Below are 16,698 nucleotides of genomic sequence, written 5' to 3' on the forward strand. Positions count from 1 at the left end.
TTTCCCGTTTATATACTCGATGAGCGGAGATTCAAATCTTCGTGTTGATCATGTGGTACTTATTTACGCGTGCCAGGAGTTGCCAGGAGTCGCGGACTTGCTCACCATCTACTCCCATGCAATCACGACTGTCTCGAGTCCCCTTCAAAGCTAGGGAGTCCATATTCACAGGGAATCCAGACATCTACCGCGGAGATATCCAATCAGCATGTCCCGCCGCGCTGGCCGAGTGTGTAATGGCATTGGAGGATTGTTGCGAGGAGGTCGATGCCCCATGTTTGGTCTATGATGTATACTAACGCATCGTTAACAGACATACGAGTCTGAAAAACTTGTGCGGGATGGGACGCGCGACCTACCACGCATGTCGCGTGTTCTCGACAACGAAAGAGTACCAGCAACTCCGTTCCTTATGAATGAATACTTAACCATTCCAGTATCTAGGTTTTCTTGTTGGTGGATGAAGGGACGATCAGAAGATACAAAGCCGATTTGATAGATGAAGTTGAGCCCGCAATAAACGAACTGATCGAACGGGCAGAGCAGGGGTTGGAGAGGATGCAGAAGAAGGAGAGCGTGCTCGAAGCCAAGGTACGTATCCATCACTTCAGCCTGATGAACGATGGTGACCGGATAGATTGCGCGTGTAGCTGGAGGCTGTGCAGACGCGTCCCGCGAAACCAGCAATTGGCACGAATGTAACGCATAAACTCGAGATTCGCCGTCTTCAAATGCTTAAGAAACAAAGGGAGAAACTTGAGGAGGAAGCCAGAGCTTTAGAGGTTGAAATCCAGGCGATGGTATGAAGTTTCTCTGTTATGTTCACGCCGCATCTAACTTTACTTGCAGGAGGCATCACCGAGGAAGAGGATACGCTGACAGTTTCAAGGCTTCCGTTGCAATCACACATTTCAGAAGTGATACATTATTCTTGTATTTACAATATCAACTTGTATATATTACAATCGTCCAGGGCTATGGTTCTACGTCGCTACATCATCAATGGTATAACAGAGAAGCTGGTATTGTCAAGACATTGGTGTTAAACGAAAGCAAGACCCGTAAACGTTGCCACTGCACCAACCATTGCACCCCCAGCAGCTGCCTTCAACGAGGACTTCCCTCCACCTGACTTCTTTAGTTCATCATAATACACGCTCTGCATTAATCGTCGAACAGCGCGGTCGTCCTTACCCAAGACGAGATACCCTTCTTCAAGCTCACCGCCCTGGCTATCATTCACGATATCGACTGTCAGTGCGAAGTAACCCGAGACCGTTGCAGATTTCTTGATAGCGGGGATATCGGCCTTGGGGAGGCGGTAGACTTGTGCAGCCTCGGGGGTGTTGGTGATGAAGTCCACAAAGTTGGACCGTTCCTCCATGCTCATAGTACGAACAAGACCGGCCAGAGGTACGGCTGTGCTCTGACTGTCGATAGACGAGAGGGAAGTGACTACGTCCTGGGTCAGCCGGTCCGAGGGTTTGGTATCCTGGGTCTCATTGATATTCATGCTCGAGTATGGCGAAGGCGTCATCAGCGTGCCGGGCATGGATGCTCGTCCTTTGCCCTTTCCTTTGGCGGCGGCGGGAGTCGTAGCGAGAGTATCCTGCCATCTGACAACCTTCTCCTTGAGCTCCTTCGCCGCTGGCTCATCTCCATCTTTGGACTCGTCTTCGCTATCATCCGGTAGGAATGTCAATTTGTCGAGGATCTCTCCGGTAGTGGTTGACACCGATTGAAGACTCTGCGAAGGTCCGAGATCTGGCAATGCCGACTTGCGACGCGATCGTATTGCCGCCTGCGTATCCTGTTCATCGGCTCTACTAGGCATCGGTGAGGCTTGCTGCCCTAGCGAGCGTCGCCCGCGAATGACTGTACGGGCAGTGGCTTCCTTTGGATTGGACAATGACGCCCGCGTCGGCGTCGCCTGTTCGATGTGGAGCTCTTCAAACGCAGCAGATATCACTGCCGTAAGAGCTGGCTTGGACGATGCTTGCTTTGGCGTTGTTGCTTGTGGCGAGTCCGAGAAGGGACAACCTTGACGAGGGTGTCCTGCCCTCGGTCGTCCACATTTAGTGCAATGTGGGACCTTCCTCGGAGTCGTATTTTGTGTAGTCATCGAGCTGACTGTCTCGTCCCCCGTTGTGTCCGACGACCGGGATTTCTGGGGTGATGAACGGAGTGTCGGTGGCATGGCTGAATGGAAGTGGGAGATACGATACTTGCGGGTCTGCCTTCGCTGTCACTTATAAAAAGAGGACTCACTGAATGTCGTAACAAAGGACGACAGGATGTCAACGCTGTGGCCTTCAGTGCCGCAACCTTTATCCTGAATTGAGTCAAGACTCAAGAGTGGCACACTGCAACTACGCACTGCGCGGCACGGGCGGGCCTGCCTTAGACGCCCGGATGCTCCTCTTCATGTTCCGTTCATCTTGATCTGCTCACAAATCACGCCCTTGCATTGCATGATGAATTCTCCACTTTGTAAGGCGCAAATTTCACGGGTTGGTACGGCACCGCGGGGCTTGTATCACTATCGATTTCAATTCATATATAAAGCTTCACATTTGCGCAAACGTGCTCGGCATACTGCTTCTTTGTTCGAGGCATCCCCTTGACCTCACAGTCCCCTTTGTCAACAATGCTCGCTGAGGGCTCCCCAAAGGATGTTGAGGAAAGCATCCACGACGCCGAGAAGCAGTTAAAATCCCTTTCTGATTCAGGCCGTGACGATCTCAATAATGACCCGTATGAAGTGGTTCTGGAGCCTTCAGAAGATCCCCTCAATCTATCTACATTACGGAAATGGTTGACGGTCCTAATTATTAGCGCAGGCTCGTTGTGCGTAACCTCGATGTCTTCAATAGTACGTCCCTTCCCCGTACGGGCTTTCGAAATATTCTTACCTCTGAGTTGTGCTTAGGCAGCCTTCACTGAAGTAGCAGTGGAGGATGAATTCGACGTTTCTCATACTGTCAGTATCCTGGCAATATCATTGTTTGTGGAGGGCCTTGGAATTGGCCCTCTCTTTGTTGGCCCTTTATCCGAAGTCTATGGAAGAAATCCCATATACCGTGCTTCATTTGGCCTGGTTTTTGCATTCTCTTGGGGCGTTGCATTTGCTCCCAATATTGGTACGCTCCACCTCAACTTGCCCTGAATCATTTCTCACCGTAAGTTACAGCCGCCTACTTGATATTCCGCTTCCTGACGGGACTATCTGGTGCAGCCTTCCTCAGTGTAGCAGGCGGCACAGTGAGCGACTTGTTTCCACACAACAAAGTAGCCAAGTACGTGTAACTCACCGCCAAAGTGTTATTAGTACATTAATAGTCCTATAGCCCGATGGCTGTCTATACTCTGTCACCCTTCATAGGACCAGTGCTCGGCCCTCTGATTGGCGGGTAAGCATGCCATTACAGCGTTTGGTAGGATACCAAGTTTGCTGACGTCGCCGGTAGCTTTGTCAATCAGAACCTATACTGGCGCTGGACATACAGGATCATTCTCGTCTGGGTGTTCTTCCAGTGCTTAGCGATCTTTCTCGTAAGTCTCCAAGTTCGAGCTTACGGAGGGCGTCAGCTACTAACGAAACTATCAACGTGCAGTTCGTTCCAGAAACATACACACCGGTTATCATCAAGCAGAAGGCTGAAAGGTATATACGGTGCCAGTCATACTTTGAGGCAACTGACCTATATTTTAGGCTTCGTGAGGTGACAGGAGATCTCAAATATTTCGCACCCTTAGAAAGACAAGGCCAAAGTATTTTCCAGGCTATTGCCCAAAGCTGCTATAGGCCGTTTGGTACGTCTTCTTCCAACCTCCCTTGGCAAATAGTTGAACGGGGTTCTCAGAACTACTTATTTTTGAACGCATGGCGCTTTTGTTGAATATTTGGTAAGTTCCACCAGCCCTCAATACGATCCATAGATTGACCTACTCTCTCCCTAGGACGGCTCTTCTGCTCGGTATACTGTATCTCACCTTCCAGGCCTTCCCCATCATATTCGGCGAGCTCCATGGTTTCAATATGCAAATGACTGGCCTGACTTTCCTGGGAATGGGGCTCGGCATGATCATTGGCGTATCTTGCCAGCCTCTGTGGAATAGGTTTGTTTACTCCTGAGAGAATGCGTAAATGGTTAAACTGACAACATCACAGACACTATGCACTCGTCCGTAGCAGATACGATGGTATTCCTCCTCCGGAAAGTAGGCTAGCCATGGCCAAAGTCGGTGCATTCCTAGTACCTATAGGTAAGCTCCGAGTCCTCTCCTTGCACTTTATGGACCGTTAGCTTATTTTCGCTACCCAGGCCTCTACTGGCTAGCATTCACCACCTACCGCCAAGTCCACTGGATAGTCCCCATAATTGCCTCCATTCCATTCGGGACCGGCATGTTCTTCGTGTACACCTCCGTCTTTACCTACCTCGTTACGGCCTACCGACCGATCGCCGCCTCGGCTATGGCGAGTAACAGCGCACTGAGGTGCACGTTCGCTGCCGCGTTCCCGCTGTTCGCACCAGCTATGTATCGGAGGCTGGGTACCGTTGGCGCTACTGCATTGCTGGCTGGGTTGACTACAATCATGGCACCGCTCCCGTGAGTCCTTCGACCCTATGATCGTAGCCTTCCGCTCATTCGTCTATGAAAGGTTCATTTTCTCTCGCATTGGGGCGCAATTGCGAGCGAAGTCAAGGTTCGCTGCAAGATAAACTATTCGACTTTCAAGCCGGGCGATCTCTGGCTTCAATCACATAAACCCACTGCTGTAAAAGTATCCAACAACTCTTGAATTAATCTTCCAGTACCCTAGACCTTCTTGTAGATCGTAGAACCCCTCTACACATCTCGACGCCGTCACGAACTTACGTTTCACAACAATGTACCCTATACTCTACTACTGCACCCAGTTATCCTAGTTATGAATCACAACTGCTTCGGTCAGAAGTCCGTAATATGCGCCCTTGCTTGTACTTTCAGATGTGGTCGCTGGTTAGTACCGTGCTTTGAGGCGACTCGTAGTAGTTGGGTGTCAAGTCGGCCCTTGTTTTATCCTGACAAGTGACCAGCAAAAGAATAGGAGAAATACTGTCTGAGTATGCTGCCTAGAACTGTAAATGTATATATTGGCTCCAATGATGATTTTTGCTTTGTTCAGCAGGTCCGTCTACTAACGATGTCAGATGCTCCTAATCATGAGTGGCAACGCGATACTACCCAGGCTCCTGGTCACTTAGATGCAGCGCATCCCTCACGCGTCGCACCTGTTCCTCGCTAACGAATATCTCCTCCACCCTTTCCCTTGTTATCTCGCAACGGCGCTTCCTTCCCAGCATAACCAATGCTCCTTCGGCGTGAGGTAGCACGGCTCGGACAGGCTGAGACCAGCGAAAAGGGATATCGGAAAAATTATCCCGGCAGTACAAGTTAAGATAGTGGCGCCCCTGCCTTTCTATGTCTTCGAGAAGAGCGGTCGATCGACAGTGGGACGTAGTGGCACCCGACGAGAAAGGGGGTCTCTCCCGTAATTCAGAGGCCGTGCGCGATCGAGGGAACAGGGAGGGGTTTGAGAGGGTTGGGAATGCTGGCTGGCCCTGGGCGGGTGTTGGCAACAAGTCTATATATGCATGACTTGAGGTGTGTTCACACTGTCGAGTTAGTGCTCGTGGTTTATGTTCAAGTTGGATGCCATGATTATCTACCACTTGATCGTTACGTGCAGTAAAGGCCCAGCGTTCAAGGGCGGTCGGTAGTTGACGTTGAACGAGGACGGCTGGCTCCCATTCGATATCTGCCTTCATTTCATGGACAGGCTCGCCAGCTTCACTTGTGCGCGAGCATTTTGTCTTAGAACATTCACCAGGTCCTTCGCTGTAGCCAAGTTTGCGTTTCGTGTCTGTACGACCGTTGACATAGCGCTAAATGCAGCTGTCATGCGTAGACGTGGATCGTCCCAGCACATATCGTGTGCGTTGCCAGGACTGGAACGGTCGTGGTTTTGGGAAGCAAGCTTGGAGAGCGAGGAATGAAGGGCTGTTCCTTGACTGTGAGCCGTCCCTGAACAACGCCAACATGAATTCGCTGAGAGGGAATCGCAAAGAATTACGACGTTTACCTATTTCGCCCAGGAGATCGTTGTATGCAGCCATGGGCGCGAGATAGTCGAGGTGTCCAATCCCAGAAGCTGACATAGCGAGCTGCGTTGCTTTAGCCGCCAGCTCCTCGCATTTCAGGCCATGAGTCGCGAAGGAATCCAGGATCGAAGGAAGAACTTCAAGCATCTACAGGGGAGCTTTAATCAACAAGACTATGACTGGAAATTGCATCATAGACGCGAATGTACCTCTGGCTTTCCCAGTTCCTCATACAGCGCCAACACACGCTCCAGCTCGAACCGATTTCGTCGATCAGAGATTTCTGCTTCTTGTTCAGCGAGCTCTCTTTCTTTGGCCTCGAATGCAGCCTAATCAACGGGGAATACTGCTCTGCCCGTGGCTTGCATGAAAGGGATATCATTCACGTACTTGTGCAGACGCTTCCGCATCTTTCATACTTGCTTCCAGAGTAGATGTCATATACATCCACGGGTACAGCTGCGCTGCAATTTGCAAGGGATCTGAAGCCTGCGAGGCGGGCTTGTCGTCGCCGTGCGACTGCTTTGACTAAATAAACAACAACTTCAGTACGAATCGCGAAACCGGCTGAATAATGTGAGCCCACCGCTGACGAAACCAACCTCTCAGTTGGCGCAGTCCGCGTTGGTACAGCCTTCGCAGTGTTTGCTGAGACTGGGGACGGAGCTTTCGTCGTTGGGTTTGCCGTCGTGGTGACCGTCGTTCCCCGTGCATTGCTTAAGAGCTTAGATCTTGACTGTACAACACTCCTGGATTGGGAAGCACTTGTAGCGGCAGTGCTTGCATGTCCCAATGCCCTCGTATTACTGCTACTGCCGCTACTGCTGATAGTAGTAGGCTTCCCGCCTTGGTTGACGCGTGAAGTTGTGGAGACTGTTCCTCGCGAAACATCAGGGCGAGAAGTGGTAGCAGAACGCGTCGGCTTCTTGGGTTGTGAGACGGCTGGAATTGGTTGCGCCCTGGATTCTGGGGCCCCCTCTGGTATTACTGGGGATCGTATAGTTTTTGTGGCGGTGGGTACGCGGCCGCCACTGGGCCCGGAAGAACCTGCGCGTCCGTTTTGAGCCTGGACTGAACCTCGTACATCCACAGAGAACGCACCTTTCGTATCGCGAACAGTGCGCTTTGATGAGGTCTTGGAAGCCATGCTCGTTTGCCTACTGCTACGCTACTGCGACGTGATCACGAAACCCGTGTATCCACTGCGACCGAATTGAGACTTTGGCTAGTGTAACCGGGTCTCCGGGGAAAAGTTGTGTCTCAGTAGCAGATTCGCGGTAACATCAGGAGAGCTCACCTCATCCAGCCTTTCGGTCGGAAATTTCTCTTTTGATCTGGGAAATTACCCCGCAACGACTCCCTCAGTCGGATAGGCGCATCACCACTCCTCTTTAACTCATATTATTATCTGGAGTTCCCATCATCTCATCGATATCGTCCAGAGCCTTGAGGCTCCCTCATTATTTGCGATACCCTACACCCAGGCTCTTGTTTATCATTTTATAGCCTGCCACTGCAGTAGAAGGCCTGATTGTAAGTCGTCTCGGTTCCTTGCAACGTTGACGCTCACGGTGGATTGTGCAAATCACGTTGTTTCAGGACTCCTTATAACGTTCCCCAACCCCAATTTTCTCTCTTCTACGGCTTTTGGTTAACGAAAGCGACACTGGGATTACGCGAAGCTGCGACGAACTGCGCCGCCGAGAGAAAACGCAACCCCGAACGCCGACCCGCCAGGCATTCAGCAGCCTGGTTGCTCCTCCTCACGACTTATTTTTCCTTTTGCGTAACGTGAACGGAACACGTCTTCAACCACTATGGCTTTCTTAGGGTCAATCATCAAGCCATTGGCCTACATGTCTCTCCCTGTCGTCATCATTCGTTCCCTATGCACACGGTCACCAGCGGTTCGGTACTACACGCGCCTGGGTGTCTATCTCGGGGCAATGGCTGCAGTGGCGACCTGCAGCATCTTCATTGCTGCCGGCATGTCAATCCTCGGACGCAAATACGACGCAAACTGGGTTGTAGCTCGGGTATTCGACGCAACTGCGGGCCGCTTAATGGGCATTGAGTGGGAGGTAGAGGGCGAGGAGCATCTGCAGACAAGGCCAGCCGTGATGATGGGGAATCATCAGAGTATGCTCGATATTCTTGGGTTGGGCAGGTGAGTGGATGTTAGCTTTCCGAAAGGTGTTTGAGTTAATGCTGGTTGGGGTTAGGATGTTCCCTCAGCGCGCCGCTATGGTCGCAAAGAAAGAGCTTCGACTTACTCCCTTGGGCCCGTGGATGACACTGAGTGGTGCCATTTGGCTGAACCGTGGCAACAGTGCTAGCGCTGTCCGTTCACTCGAGGCGGCCGGCGAAGAAATTAAACGCGAAAAGCTCTCACTCTGGATATTCCCTGAAGGGACACGACATTCATCGGAAGCACCTGACATGCTTCCTCTCAAGAAGGGGGGCTTTCATCTCGCTGTACAAGCAGGGGTACCCATTATTCCGGTCGTGTTCGAGAACTACTGGCGGTTGTACCATCGGGGTGTATTCGAGGGAGGAAAACTGAAGATCCGAAGTGAGTACCTAATTGCTGTTTCGCGGTTAGCTTGTTCCGTCTCCCCATTTTCGCACTGGGTGTACAGTGTCCTCTTAAACGAGGCACTGAGCTCCGTGAAAAGAAGGGCCAGGTTACGCTACAAACCCCGTTGTTCACTCTAAAGCCGAGGGTGCTGATCGGACATTTCTAGTTCTGCCACCTATACCAACGGCGGGTCTCACCACGAGTGATGTACACAGTCTAGCGACGCGCGTGCGGGATCAGATGCTGGAGGCATTACGTGAAATCTCGGTCAAGGTCCCTGCCGCTCAAGCGCCTGCGAGTGCGACGTCGAAGGCGGCAGGAAGTTCCGTACAGCCGGGGTCAGGTGCTTCACCGCAGGCCCCCGTCTCGGAGAAGCAGGAAAGTACGTTGGGACTGGGAGATGCTCCAGACGTTTCTGTGAGCGGGAGCCAAGGATCTGGCGAATCACTAAGCACGGATCCAGCCTCAGATGCCCGGTCTGCCTCCCCCACACGGTCGCGGACGTCGGAGGCCAGCGAGAACGGCACGGAGACGGAGGAAGACGAAGGGATGGTGCTTGTTGGCCGGCCTGCTTAAAGGACACGTAGATTGACATCTAATCGATAATACTAATACGAGATCAGTAAGAATTAGGGTTTTTGGATTGTACGGGGGATAAGATGGCGCCCATGTGCGCCTGCTCATTCGACAGGTGATATAAATGGCATCTTGGACGTGACTGCGTTCGTCGCAGGCGCGTTCGAGCAACCACGTTTGTTCTGAACATATCTTCGTCGCGCTCCGCATCGTCTGAGCACTCTGCCGCTAATGCCTCCACGATTCGCGATCCCCTTTCCCCGGGCTAATCAGCATGCACGCCTTGCGAACGTTTCACCCTGACCGTGTTTACTCAATAATACGTGGCTCGGCACAGAATTTGACCCCTTAAATTTATACAAGTAGTAATTCTTTCGCCACTCATCTCCACCATCCTTTTTCCTGTACGGTCTTGATTTGGGTAGCAAAAGGAGTAATAACCTTTATGTCAACTCGTTTGACTGGGAAAGGCATCTGGCGTATAAAAGCTTCGCGTGCTACCACACTTCACCGTTCTTTCGTTCGCCCACTCTTGAACCGCCGTCTCGTCCATCACTCTCGTTCTCTCACAACCCCGGCTCCAATGGATTCCCCTACTCGCGTACTACCCGGTATGCTCCATTTCGTGCAAAGTTAATAACAAGATGTTCATTGGTGCTTTGTAGACTGCTGGGGCCATCGAGGGGTGAGTAGGTCCCAAGACCCGTATTTTCAACGGTCAAGTTGACGAGCAACCCCAGGCCTCTTCCCGTTTCCCGGAAAATACGCTCGCAAGCTTCGAGGCCGCCATGCGTGATGGTGCAGAGGGCATCGAGAGCGGTAATTCATTCTATATAGACAACGTATTGTCTGGTTGTTTCGGATCGTAACCACCGTCAGCAGACGTCCATGTTTCCAAGGACGACGTTGTCATCATGTTCCACGATCCAGGTGAGTATTCGAGTTCACCGTCGTCGGTGTTGCAGTGGACTCATGTGAATTCTCGCTCGCAGATTTGTCCCGAACGACTGACTCCAAGGGTGCCTATCTCTCTTGACGTGACACATGTTTTCATGATTGCTGAGTGGGATGATTAGGGTTCATCAAGGACCGTGAATGGTACGGGCAGGATGGCATGGAGCATGTTCGGACCGTCAAGGAACCCAAGCAGTCTATTCCGACGTTTGCAGAGACCGTGGCCCTGTTGATGCAGGTACGTCTCCGTCTCTAAAGGTCCCGTACGCTGAGAAGTCATTCTACTTCCATTCCCCTCTGCACGCCCCCCTTCTCGCCCTCTCCACTGCCGTATAAATCTCACACGCACGGCGACCGCACCACTCTAGCCCGAGAATCAGCACGTCAAATTTAATGTCGATGTCAAGCCTCAGAACGACCCCGATAGACTTTTCTCCTTAATGCACACTATTATTTCGGCACACGACGGTTGGGAAACGAAGCTAGCACCACGTATCCTCCTTGGCCTCTGGCATCCCCGATTTTTGCCTGCAGCGAAGAGCCACTTACCTTATTGCCGTCGTTCTTATATTGGATGTGACACAACCTTGGCTAGGAAGTACTTCTGGGCCGATTGCGACGCGTTCTCGATGCACTTTGACTCCCTCACCAGTGGTGACGGCGAAAAGTAAGTCCACCCCGGCGGAGCGGCCCGGAAAAAGAATGTTAAACATCTATACTTTTAAGATTCAGGAAGGAATGCAAAGCTGCCGGGAAGCAATTGATGGTATGGACTGTCAACGAACCCCATTACATGATGGAGGTACGTGCTTGCTGTCAGTACCGTTATAAATTTTCTGATTATGCCCCCCAGGCTGTGAGATGGGAGGTGGATGCCATCCTTACGGACACGACCAAGACATGGCTAGATATGCGACAAGCTCTCAACGGTTTGTTTTCTTACCCTGATGGATACTTCCAAGGTTCTAATTTTGTTATCGCAGTTGATTATGACAAGATTGGCGCGCAGTATAGCCGGTTCTTTTTGTGGACGACGTGGAAATTCTACGCGCCCATCTTATACCTGAGAAATCATCTCATCCAGCTTCGCTTGGAGCGCATTGCTGGGCCTTTTGACGTTGTTACCCAGGGCCCCATTACCGTCAACTGATTTTTCTTCTTATTGGACCCACGTCTTCATGATTTTTTACGACATTTTCCCTAGATATCCCAGATAATCTGATATAGACGACTGCTTTACTTATGTGCATATACTATTGAGTTTGTTATCGATGCAAAACACTCATGCATGAGGTTTCTGATGAGTTTGAGTCAGTGGAAATGAAAGTGGGACATGTGGAATGAGACCTGTCATTGGGCCACACTAAGTTGCTTACTCACTCTCTTTCCTTTTCCACCACCACTTGACTCGAATCCTCCGAGAACGGCAGCGGCTACCATCACCGCACGATTTCTATATGATATAAACCCTAATAATGGATACTCCAGGCATACCGCGTAGGCACCGCAAGAGGTTTTCTGCAATTCGTCTCTCCTCTGACACGACGACGACGCTGCCAGAATACACTGCCCGGGCTCAACAGCAACTGGAGGCAATTTTACCATCAGACCGACCTCCCGACTACCCGGACAGTGCGGAGGAAGGAGACGCTGATACGAGCTCGGAGGCTTCAGTCAGCGGGAGTCATACAGCCAGCAATACTTTAGTCTACGTGCCACAGCATTACTCCTCTCAGTCAGCACATTCCTCGCCTCGCAGACCACATTACCGTCGCCCGGGCTCAAGCCACAAACGAAAGTACCCCAGTCCTAAAGCACCGCGTACAAGGAGTCGAGGGGGTAGCGTCAGCCATACATCGCCGACGCCAAGGAACGAAGAAGAGGATCCTTACCTAGACGCATTACTGGAGCGGAGCGTACACGCGCTAGAGATGTCGAACGTCCTGCTGCAGTCTAGCATCAGCACGCAGACCAGCCTGTCCACGATCTTGGCCTCGCCAGATACACGCCACGGCGACCGTGAACTCGAGGCCCGCGCGCTGGGCTTATCGTCGCGCATACGGGGGAATAAGGTGGTGCATAGAGGTTGGGCTGAGGACTTGGATGAGATCGGACGAGACGTGGAGGGCTTGTTCGAGGGCGGGAGTGGCTCGGAAAGCGATGAGTTGCAGGGGAGAAGTGTTGTGAGGCGAGCGCATCGAGAGAGGCATAATCGTGGGTCGCTGGATAGCATCAGTTCGAGTCTGCCAACCACATCAGAGATTATGGGAAATAGGCATTATCGACGGAGACCTTCGCTGGACATTCGGGCACCGTCAACGTCGTCGACTTTTCGCTCGGACGATGCGCCACAGTTGCGTCTCAGCCACAATGGCAGGAATCAGCTTGTCGCGTCGATCCCAAGGCCTTTGACCCAGTACATCGAGTCCACGGAAGATCCCTCGGTATTCCACATTCCATCGACGCTAGGCCTGCGTAATGGTTCGTCAGTGAGGTCGGCTCCGGCCTCAGAAACGTCTCATTTTACAGGCTCTTACTGCGACTCGCCGTCTCCCTACCGATCATCTTCCTACTGCCAAACACCTTCCATGACCGTCACTTCTCCTTCTCCGTCAGAGCCTAATTCCATATACCCCGGGACATCGTCATCGCACAACACCAAATCCGCAAGCACGTCTTATCTCCCCATTGTCACTGATACCACGCCGGCCCCATCAACGCCGGCCTATAATATGCTTTCATCGTTTGTTTATAGACCTCGCGCCGGACAATCTAGCTCTTCAACGCCCTCGTCATTCATTGGTAGTTCTTTTCTTTCTGCAGCGTTATCTCGACGATCGTCTTCGAATAACCCGAAGTCGGCCCGCCGATCAAGCTCACCTTCCAAATCTAACAAACCCAACAAACCACTGGATCTTACACGCAGTGAGATTGCAGAGGCCACTAACAACTCGACAATGTCTCGTTCGAGGTCTACTACGCCTAAACCCCTGCATCTTCCCAACCCAGCCTCGGTTCAGAGAAGTATGACGCCCCCGACCGAGGAATCATCTTCAGACGACGGAGCGGCACTGAAGACAATCGACTCTCTTCGGAAGATCTTGGACGTTCATCCCTCCACGTCACCTCCAGCTGGACGCTCACATTCCAGCCCTAGCCGTAGCTCTACCAGCCGCCGTCTCAAACGCCCTCAGTTTATCATATCGCCGCCTCCAAAGGTCGAAGCTGGTGCATCTACGGCAACAGCATCTATATCCCGCCTATACACGAAGGCCAAGCACACATCGTCCACCCGCCCTCCCTCGCCACCCCGATACTCTTCTCTAAAAGGGGGGAGCTCAGGCCGGAATACTCCTCTAACACCAGGCTCGCCTGGTGGCAGCTCGGGGCGAACCACGCCTAAGAGGATTAGTTTCGCTGAGTTGCCAGAGGGATTTCCTGGCATCGGTGGATCGAAGATTGGCAGCAAGGGTAAAGGCAGAGAGATGCGTCGCAAAGAGGCAGACGGAAGTACCAGAGGGCCTGCTTGGTGGGCGACGTGGTTGCTCGGTGGATCGTTGAGCGACGACGGGGGAAGTCCTACGAGAGCCTCATCAAGTAAAGCTTCATTGGGCGAAGGTGGACCTTCCGGCATGGGTGTTGGAACACTCACTAAGAGTTGGGGGCCCAGAATGGGCATAGGAGGGGGGTTCGAAGAGTGGGGCGTCTGAACATCTTCACGTATAATGCATTATGGTTATTTGCTTCTTGTCAACTCATGTAACGACCTTGTCACGACCACCGGATTCTTTTGTTAATACCAATATGTATTAGGTATTTAAATGCTTGTTCCATGCCTCAGATTTGCCAGTGGTCTTCGAGAAGAGAGCTCAGAGATTCTGGGTATCAATAATTGATTTCAACGAGGGTCATACAACAACAGAGCCAGGGAAGAAAGTTCGTAGAAAGTACGACGCAACCAAAAAAGATCAAACCAAGGAGGAAATTCGTGAGGACATTACAATATCAAAAAGGCGGGGGAAAGGATAACTGCAGCAATCGCTGCCACGTAACCGAAGGGTATGTCGAAAGTCGAAGGGGAAGCGTTCGCAAGGATACCACTGATTGTACTCTGGGCAGCACCTGTCCTAGTTGTGGTGGAGCTACCACCTGCGACCACCCTGATTAAACCGCGGTAAGCAAAACGGAAGAAAGTGCGTCTAAGGAATTATTAGCACGTACACAATCTTTTCCAGCGCAAAGGACCAAGGATCGTCCATCGTCGTTGTTCCCAGTGAGGCACCGTTGATAAAGACCACCATGGTGTTGAGACGATTCGGTAAATTCCTCTGCTCAAAGCTGAGAGTGCAGTTACTTGGGACAATACTGATCGCATTCTCAGAACCTCCAAATGACGATGTCTGTCCGCCGACAGTGACTGTATACCATGCGTTGTTAGCCGCAAGACTCAGATACACCGCGCTGCCTGAATGAGATATTCCAGATTAAATGACAATCAATCAACGATGTTCCTGTTCACCTTCGAAATCCAAAGAGAACGACGAGTAGGGTGCCGTCGTCAATCTGGACTGTGACGAAGAATTGCATGCAGAGTCCACAGACTGCCAGCTACCTTGGTAAGATATACGTGGATCGGTAGCCGATATATCGACGAGCGATGAACCTAAAGGCACCGTTGGAGATGGAACGACGGAGGTCGCAGTACCTGATGGAACTCCAGTAGTAGTAGGTCGCACCGTCGTTGGTGCAGGGGGAGGAGGTGCCGCGGGAGCTGTGGTGGTAGCTGGGGGAGGGGGAGGGGGAGGAGCTTGTGTGGGAGGAGTTGTAGTAGGGGGAGGAGCCTCAGTGGTTCGTGTTGTTGTCGTCGGCGGTGGAGGGGTCGTGGCTATAAAATGTACTATCTGCCAGAAGTTCGTAAATACCTCAAATCACGCTTACTGGTTGTGGTTGCCCCGCCTCCGCCAGACGAAGGAGATCTACACCTGGGCCTATTCTCAGTATCACGGTAACAGATATCTCCGGTAGCTAAAATATGGCAAGTGAGCATCTCGACACCTTGAACATACTATATGCTGAACACCCACGGCAGCAGAAATCCTCGCCCGAGCACTGTGAATAGCCGGAGGAAGTACACCCTGAGGAACCCCCGCCAGAGCATATTTTTCCGTTCTCGCAGCACCCACGACGTCCGTTGGCTACGGCACAATAGGTCCTAGAGAAAGAGATATACATGTTAGATGAGAACCTTCTGTTGGATTCACGCGTTATTTACCCTGATCGACAACATCCCCCTCCTGCGCAAAACGAGTCAATGTCGCGAGAAGCAGCAGGTCCCTCGGCGCGACCTTACCTGAACAGCAACTAGAACCACCGCTACAGCACGAGTTGTTCTCACATCCCCTCTCGCCGCTTCTACAACAGCCACCTCCATAGCACCAACCTCCCGATGGGCAACAAGTTCCTGATCACCTTAAGGAGGGCGTAGCTCCAAAAGAGGAAGTGAACATACCGGCACCGCAACATCTACCACCCAAAGGACAACAATCACCACCACTGCATAGGCCATAACCCGAAGGACACGATTGGCGAGCGAGCAGCCCCGAAATAATATGATCGCGGCGAGCCACATCACCGAACCCAATCCTTGTTTCAGGTGCGTTGAAAGTGAGGGGGGTGAGCTCTGCCAGGTCAGAGCCGGTTCTGGATATGGCTAGGATTTCGACGGGGACGTGGACATCATCGTCGACAGCTTGGGCGAGGGCACGAGCAGAGCAGATACAAAGCAACCAGAAACGCATGGTGACCAGCGTTGGTCGCCTGGCGGGAGGTAAATTTATGGTCGAGGACCTCACTGCCTCCAGCACGACCCTCATTTTCCTTTCATCTGAGAAAGGGTCATTGCAAGGCCATCGTTCTCGTGATCAGGGACGGGTGTTCACTTTTGTAGAATTGAATGTAACTGTTAGGCCTTTAGGTAACTGCTGGTAACCGCTGTCCCATCGATTGTATGATCAAATGCAAACAAGAGCTAGAGAGATGGCAACATTTGGGCCAAGTTTGGGGACCTCTGGCTTCTGAGGATCTGGAAGAATTTGTGAATACGGATGTTTGAATCAAGATCAATCACCAGAGGCTTTGAAGCCAGCCGCATGGGCTGTGCAAGCCCTTGGGCGACCCTGCACAACCACAACGCGTGCTGAGTGCTACAAATGGGATGAAGTAACTGAACACGACATCCATACGACCCGTATTACAAGGAGACCTTAGACTCACTCACAGACAACGTTCATGAGTTCCGTGCGCTGAGACCTCAACCGTAAAACTTCATTCGCTCAACGTCGTCGCGACCCTCTTACTCGTTGCATCATGTCGTGACAATAGAAAGACAGTTCAGCGTCAATGGGAGAAGAGCTGATCCGGCCAAGTCGGTGTCAATGACTG

At 51.8% G+C, this 16,698-nt stretch overlaps 8 protein-coding genes across 8 annotated transcripts; 5 read left to right on the plus strand and 3 right to left on the minus strand.

Moving 5' to 3' along the window:
• Positions 1-116: 116 nt before the first annotated feature.
• PC9H_004729 (uncharacterized protein) lies at positions 117-879 on the plus strand (the record flags this gene model as incomplete). Its single annotated transcript, XM_036774311.1, has 5 exons — positions 117-263; positions 314-391; positions 445-591; positions 651-800; positions 850-879. The coding sequence occupies 5 exons, from the start codon at positions 117-119 to the stop codon at positions 877-879; spliced, it is 552 nt and encodes a 183-aa protein (XP_036632813.1).
• Positions 880-1,042: 163 nt separating this feature from the next.
• On the minus strand, positions 1,043-2,197 carry PC9H_004730 (uncharacterized protein; the record flags this gene model as incomplete). The annotated part of the gene is made up of 1 exon (XM_036774312.1): positions 1,043-2,197. One exon carries the CDS (start codon positions 2,195-2,197, stop codon positions 1,043-1,045), a length of 1,155 nt encoding a protein of 384 aa, XP_036632814.1.
• A 450-nt stretch (positions 2,198-2,647) lies between these two features.
• On the plus strand, positions 2,648-4,727 carry PC9H_004731 (uncharacterized protein; the record flags this gene model as incomplete). Its single annotated transcript, XM_036774313.1, has 12 exons — positions 2,648-2,872; positions 2,930-3,140; positions 3,191-3,296; positions 3,348-3,410; positions 3,468-3,552; positions 3,615-3,664; positions 3,713-3,813; positions 3,864-3,906; positions 3,961-4,119; positions 4,172-4,266; positions 4,326-4,614; positions 4,667-4,727. 12 exons carry the CDS (start codon positions 2,648-2,650, stop codon positions 4,725-4,727), a joined length of 1,488 nt encoding a protein of 495 aa, XP_036632815.1.
• Positions 4,728-5,713: 986 nt separating this feature from the next.
• PC9H_004732 (uncharacterized protein) lies at positions 5,714-7,296 on the minus strand (the record flags this gene model as incomplete). Its single annotated transcript, XM_036774314.1, has 7 exons — positions 5,714-5,788; positions 5,843-6,072; positions 6,131-6,296; positions 6,359-6,478; positions 6,540-6,677; positions 6,736-7,196; positions 7,251-7,296. The coding sequence occupies 7 exons, from the start codon at positions 7,294-7,296 to the stop codon at positions 5,714-5,716; spliced, it is 1,236 nt and encodes a 411-aa protein (XP_036632816.1).
• A 670-nt stretch (positions 7,297-7,966) lies between these two features.
• SLC1 (1-acylglycerol-3-phosphate O-acyltransferase) lies at positions 7,967-9,303 on the plus strand (the record flags this gene model as incomplete). Its single annotated transcript, XM_036774315.1, has 3 exons — positions 7,967-8,316; positions 8,372-8,721; positions 8,894-9,303. The coding sequence occupies 3 exons, from the start codon at positions 7,967-7,969 to the stop codon at positions 9,301-9,303; spliced, it is 1,110 nt and encodes a 369-aa protein (XP_036632817.1).
• Positions 9,304-9,886: 583 nt separating this feature from the next.
• PC9H_004734 (uncharacterized protein) lies at positions 9,887-11,407 on the plus strand (the record flags this gene model as incomplete). The annotated part of the gene is made up of 10 exons (XM_036774316.1): positions 9,887-9,914; positions 9,969-9,988; positions 10,044-10,122; positions 10,186-10,233; positions 10,296-10,322; positions 10,380-10,495; positions 10,626-10,924; positions 10,984-11,059; positions 11,111-11,186; positions 11,241-11,407. The coding sequence occupies 10 exons, from the start codon at positions 9,887-9,889 to the stop codon at positions 11,405-11,407; spliced, it is 936 nt and encodes a 311-aa protein (XP_036632818.1).
• A 325-nt stretch (positions 11,408-11,732) lies between these two features.
• PC9H_004735 (uncharacterized protein) lies at positions 11,733-13,967 on the plus strand (the record flags this gene model as incomplete). The annotated part of the gene is made up of 1 exon (XM_036774317.1): positions 11,733-13,967. One exon carries the CDS (start codon positions 11,733-11,735, stop codon positions 13,965-13,967), a length of 2,235 nt encoding a protein of 744 aa, XP_036632819.1.
• Positions 13,968-14,254: 287 nt separating this feature from the next.
• PC9H_004736 (uncharacterized protein) lies at positions 14,255-16,130 on the minus strand (the record flags this gene model as incomplete). The annotated part of the gene is made up of 8 exons (XM_036774318.1): positions 14,255-14,417; positions 14,479-14,722; positions 14,777-15,142; positions 15,196-15,282; positions 15,342-15,469; positions 15,530-15,551; positions 15,608-15,718; positions 15,767-16,130. 8 exons carry the CDS (start codon positions 16,128-16,130, stop codon positions 14,255-14,257), a joined length of 1,485 nt encoding a protein of 494 aa, XP_036632820.1.
• Positions 16,131-16,698: the final 568 nt, after the last annotated feature.

The sequence above is a fragment of the Pleurotus ostreatus genome (genome assembly GCF_014466165.1).
Source record: "Pleurotus ostreatus strain PC9 chromosome Unknown scaffold_3, whole genome shotgun sequence".
Classification (NCBI taxonomy): Eukaryota; Fungi; Basidiomycota; class Agaricomycetes; order Agaricales; family Pleurotaceae; genus Pleurotus; species Pleurotus ostreatus.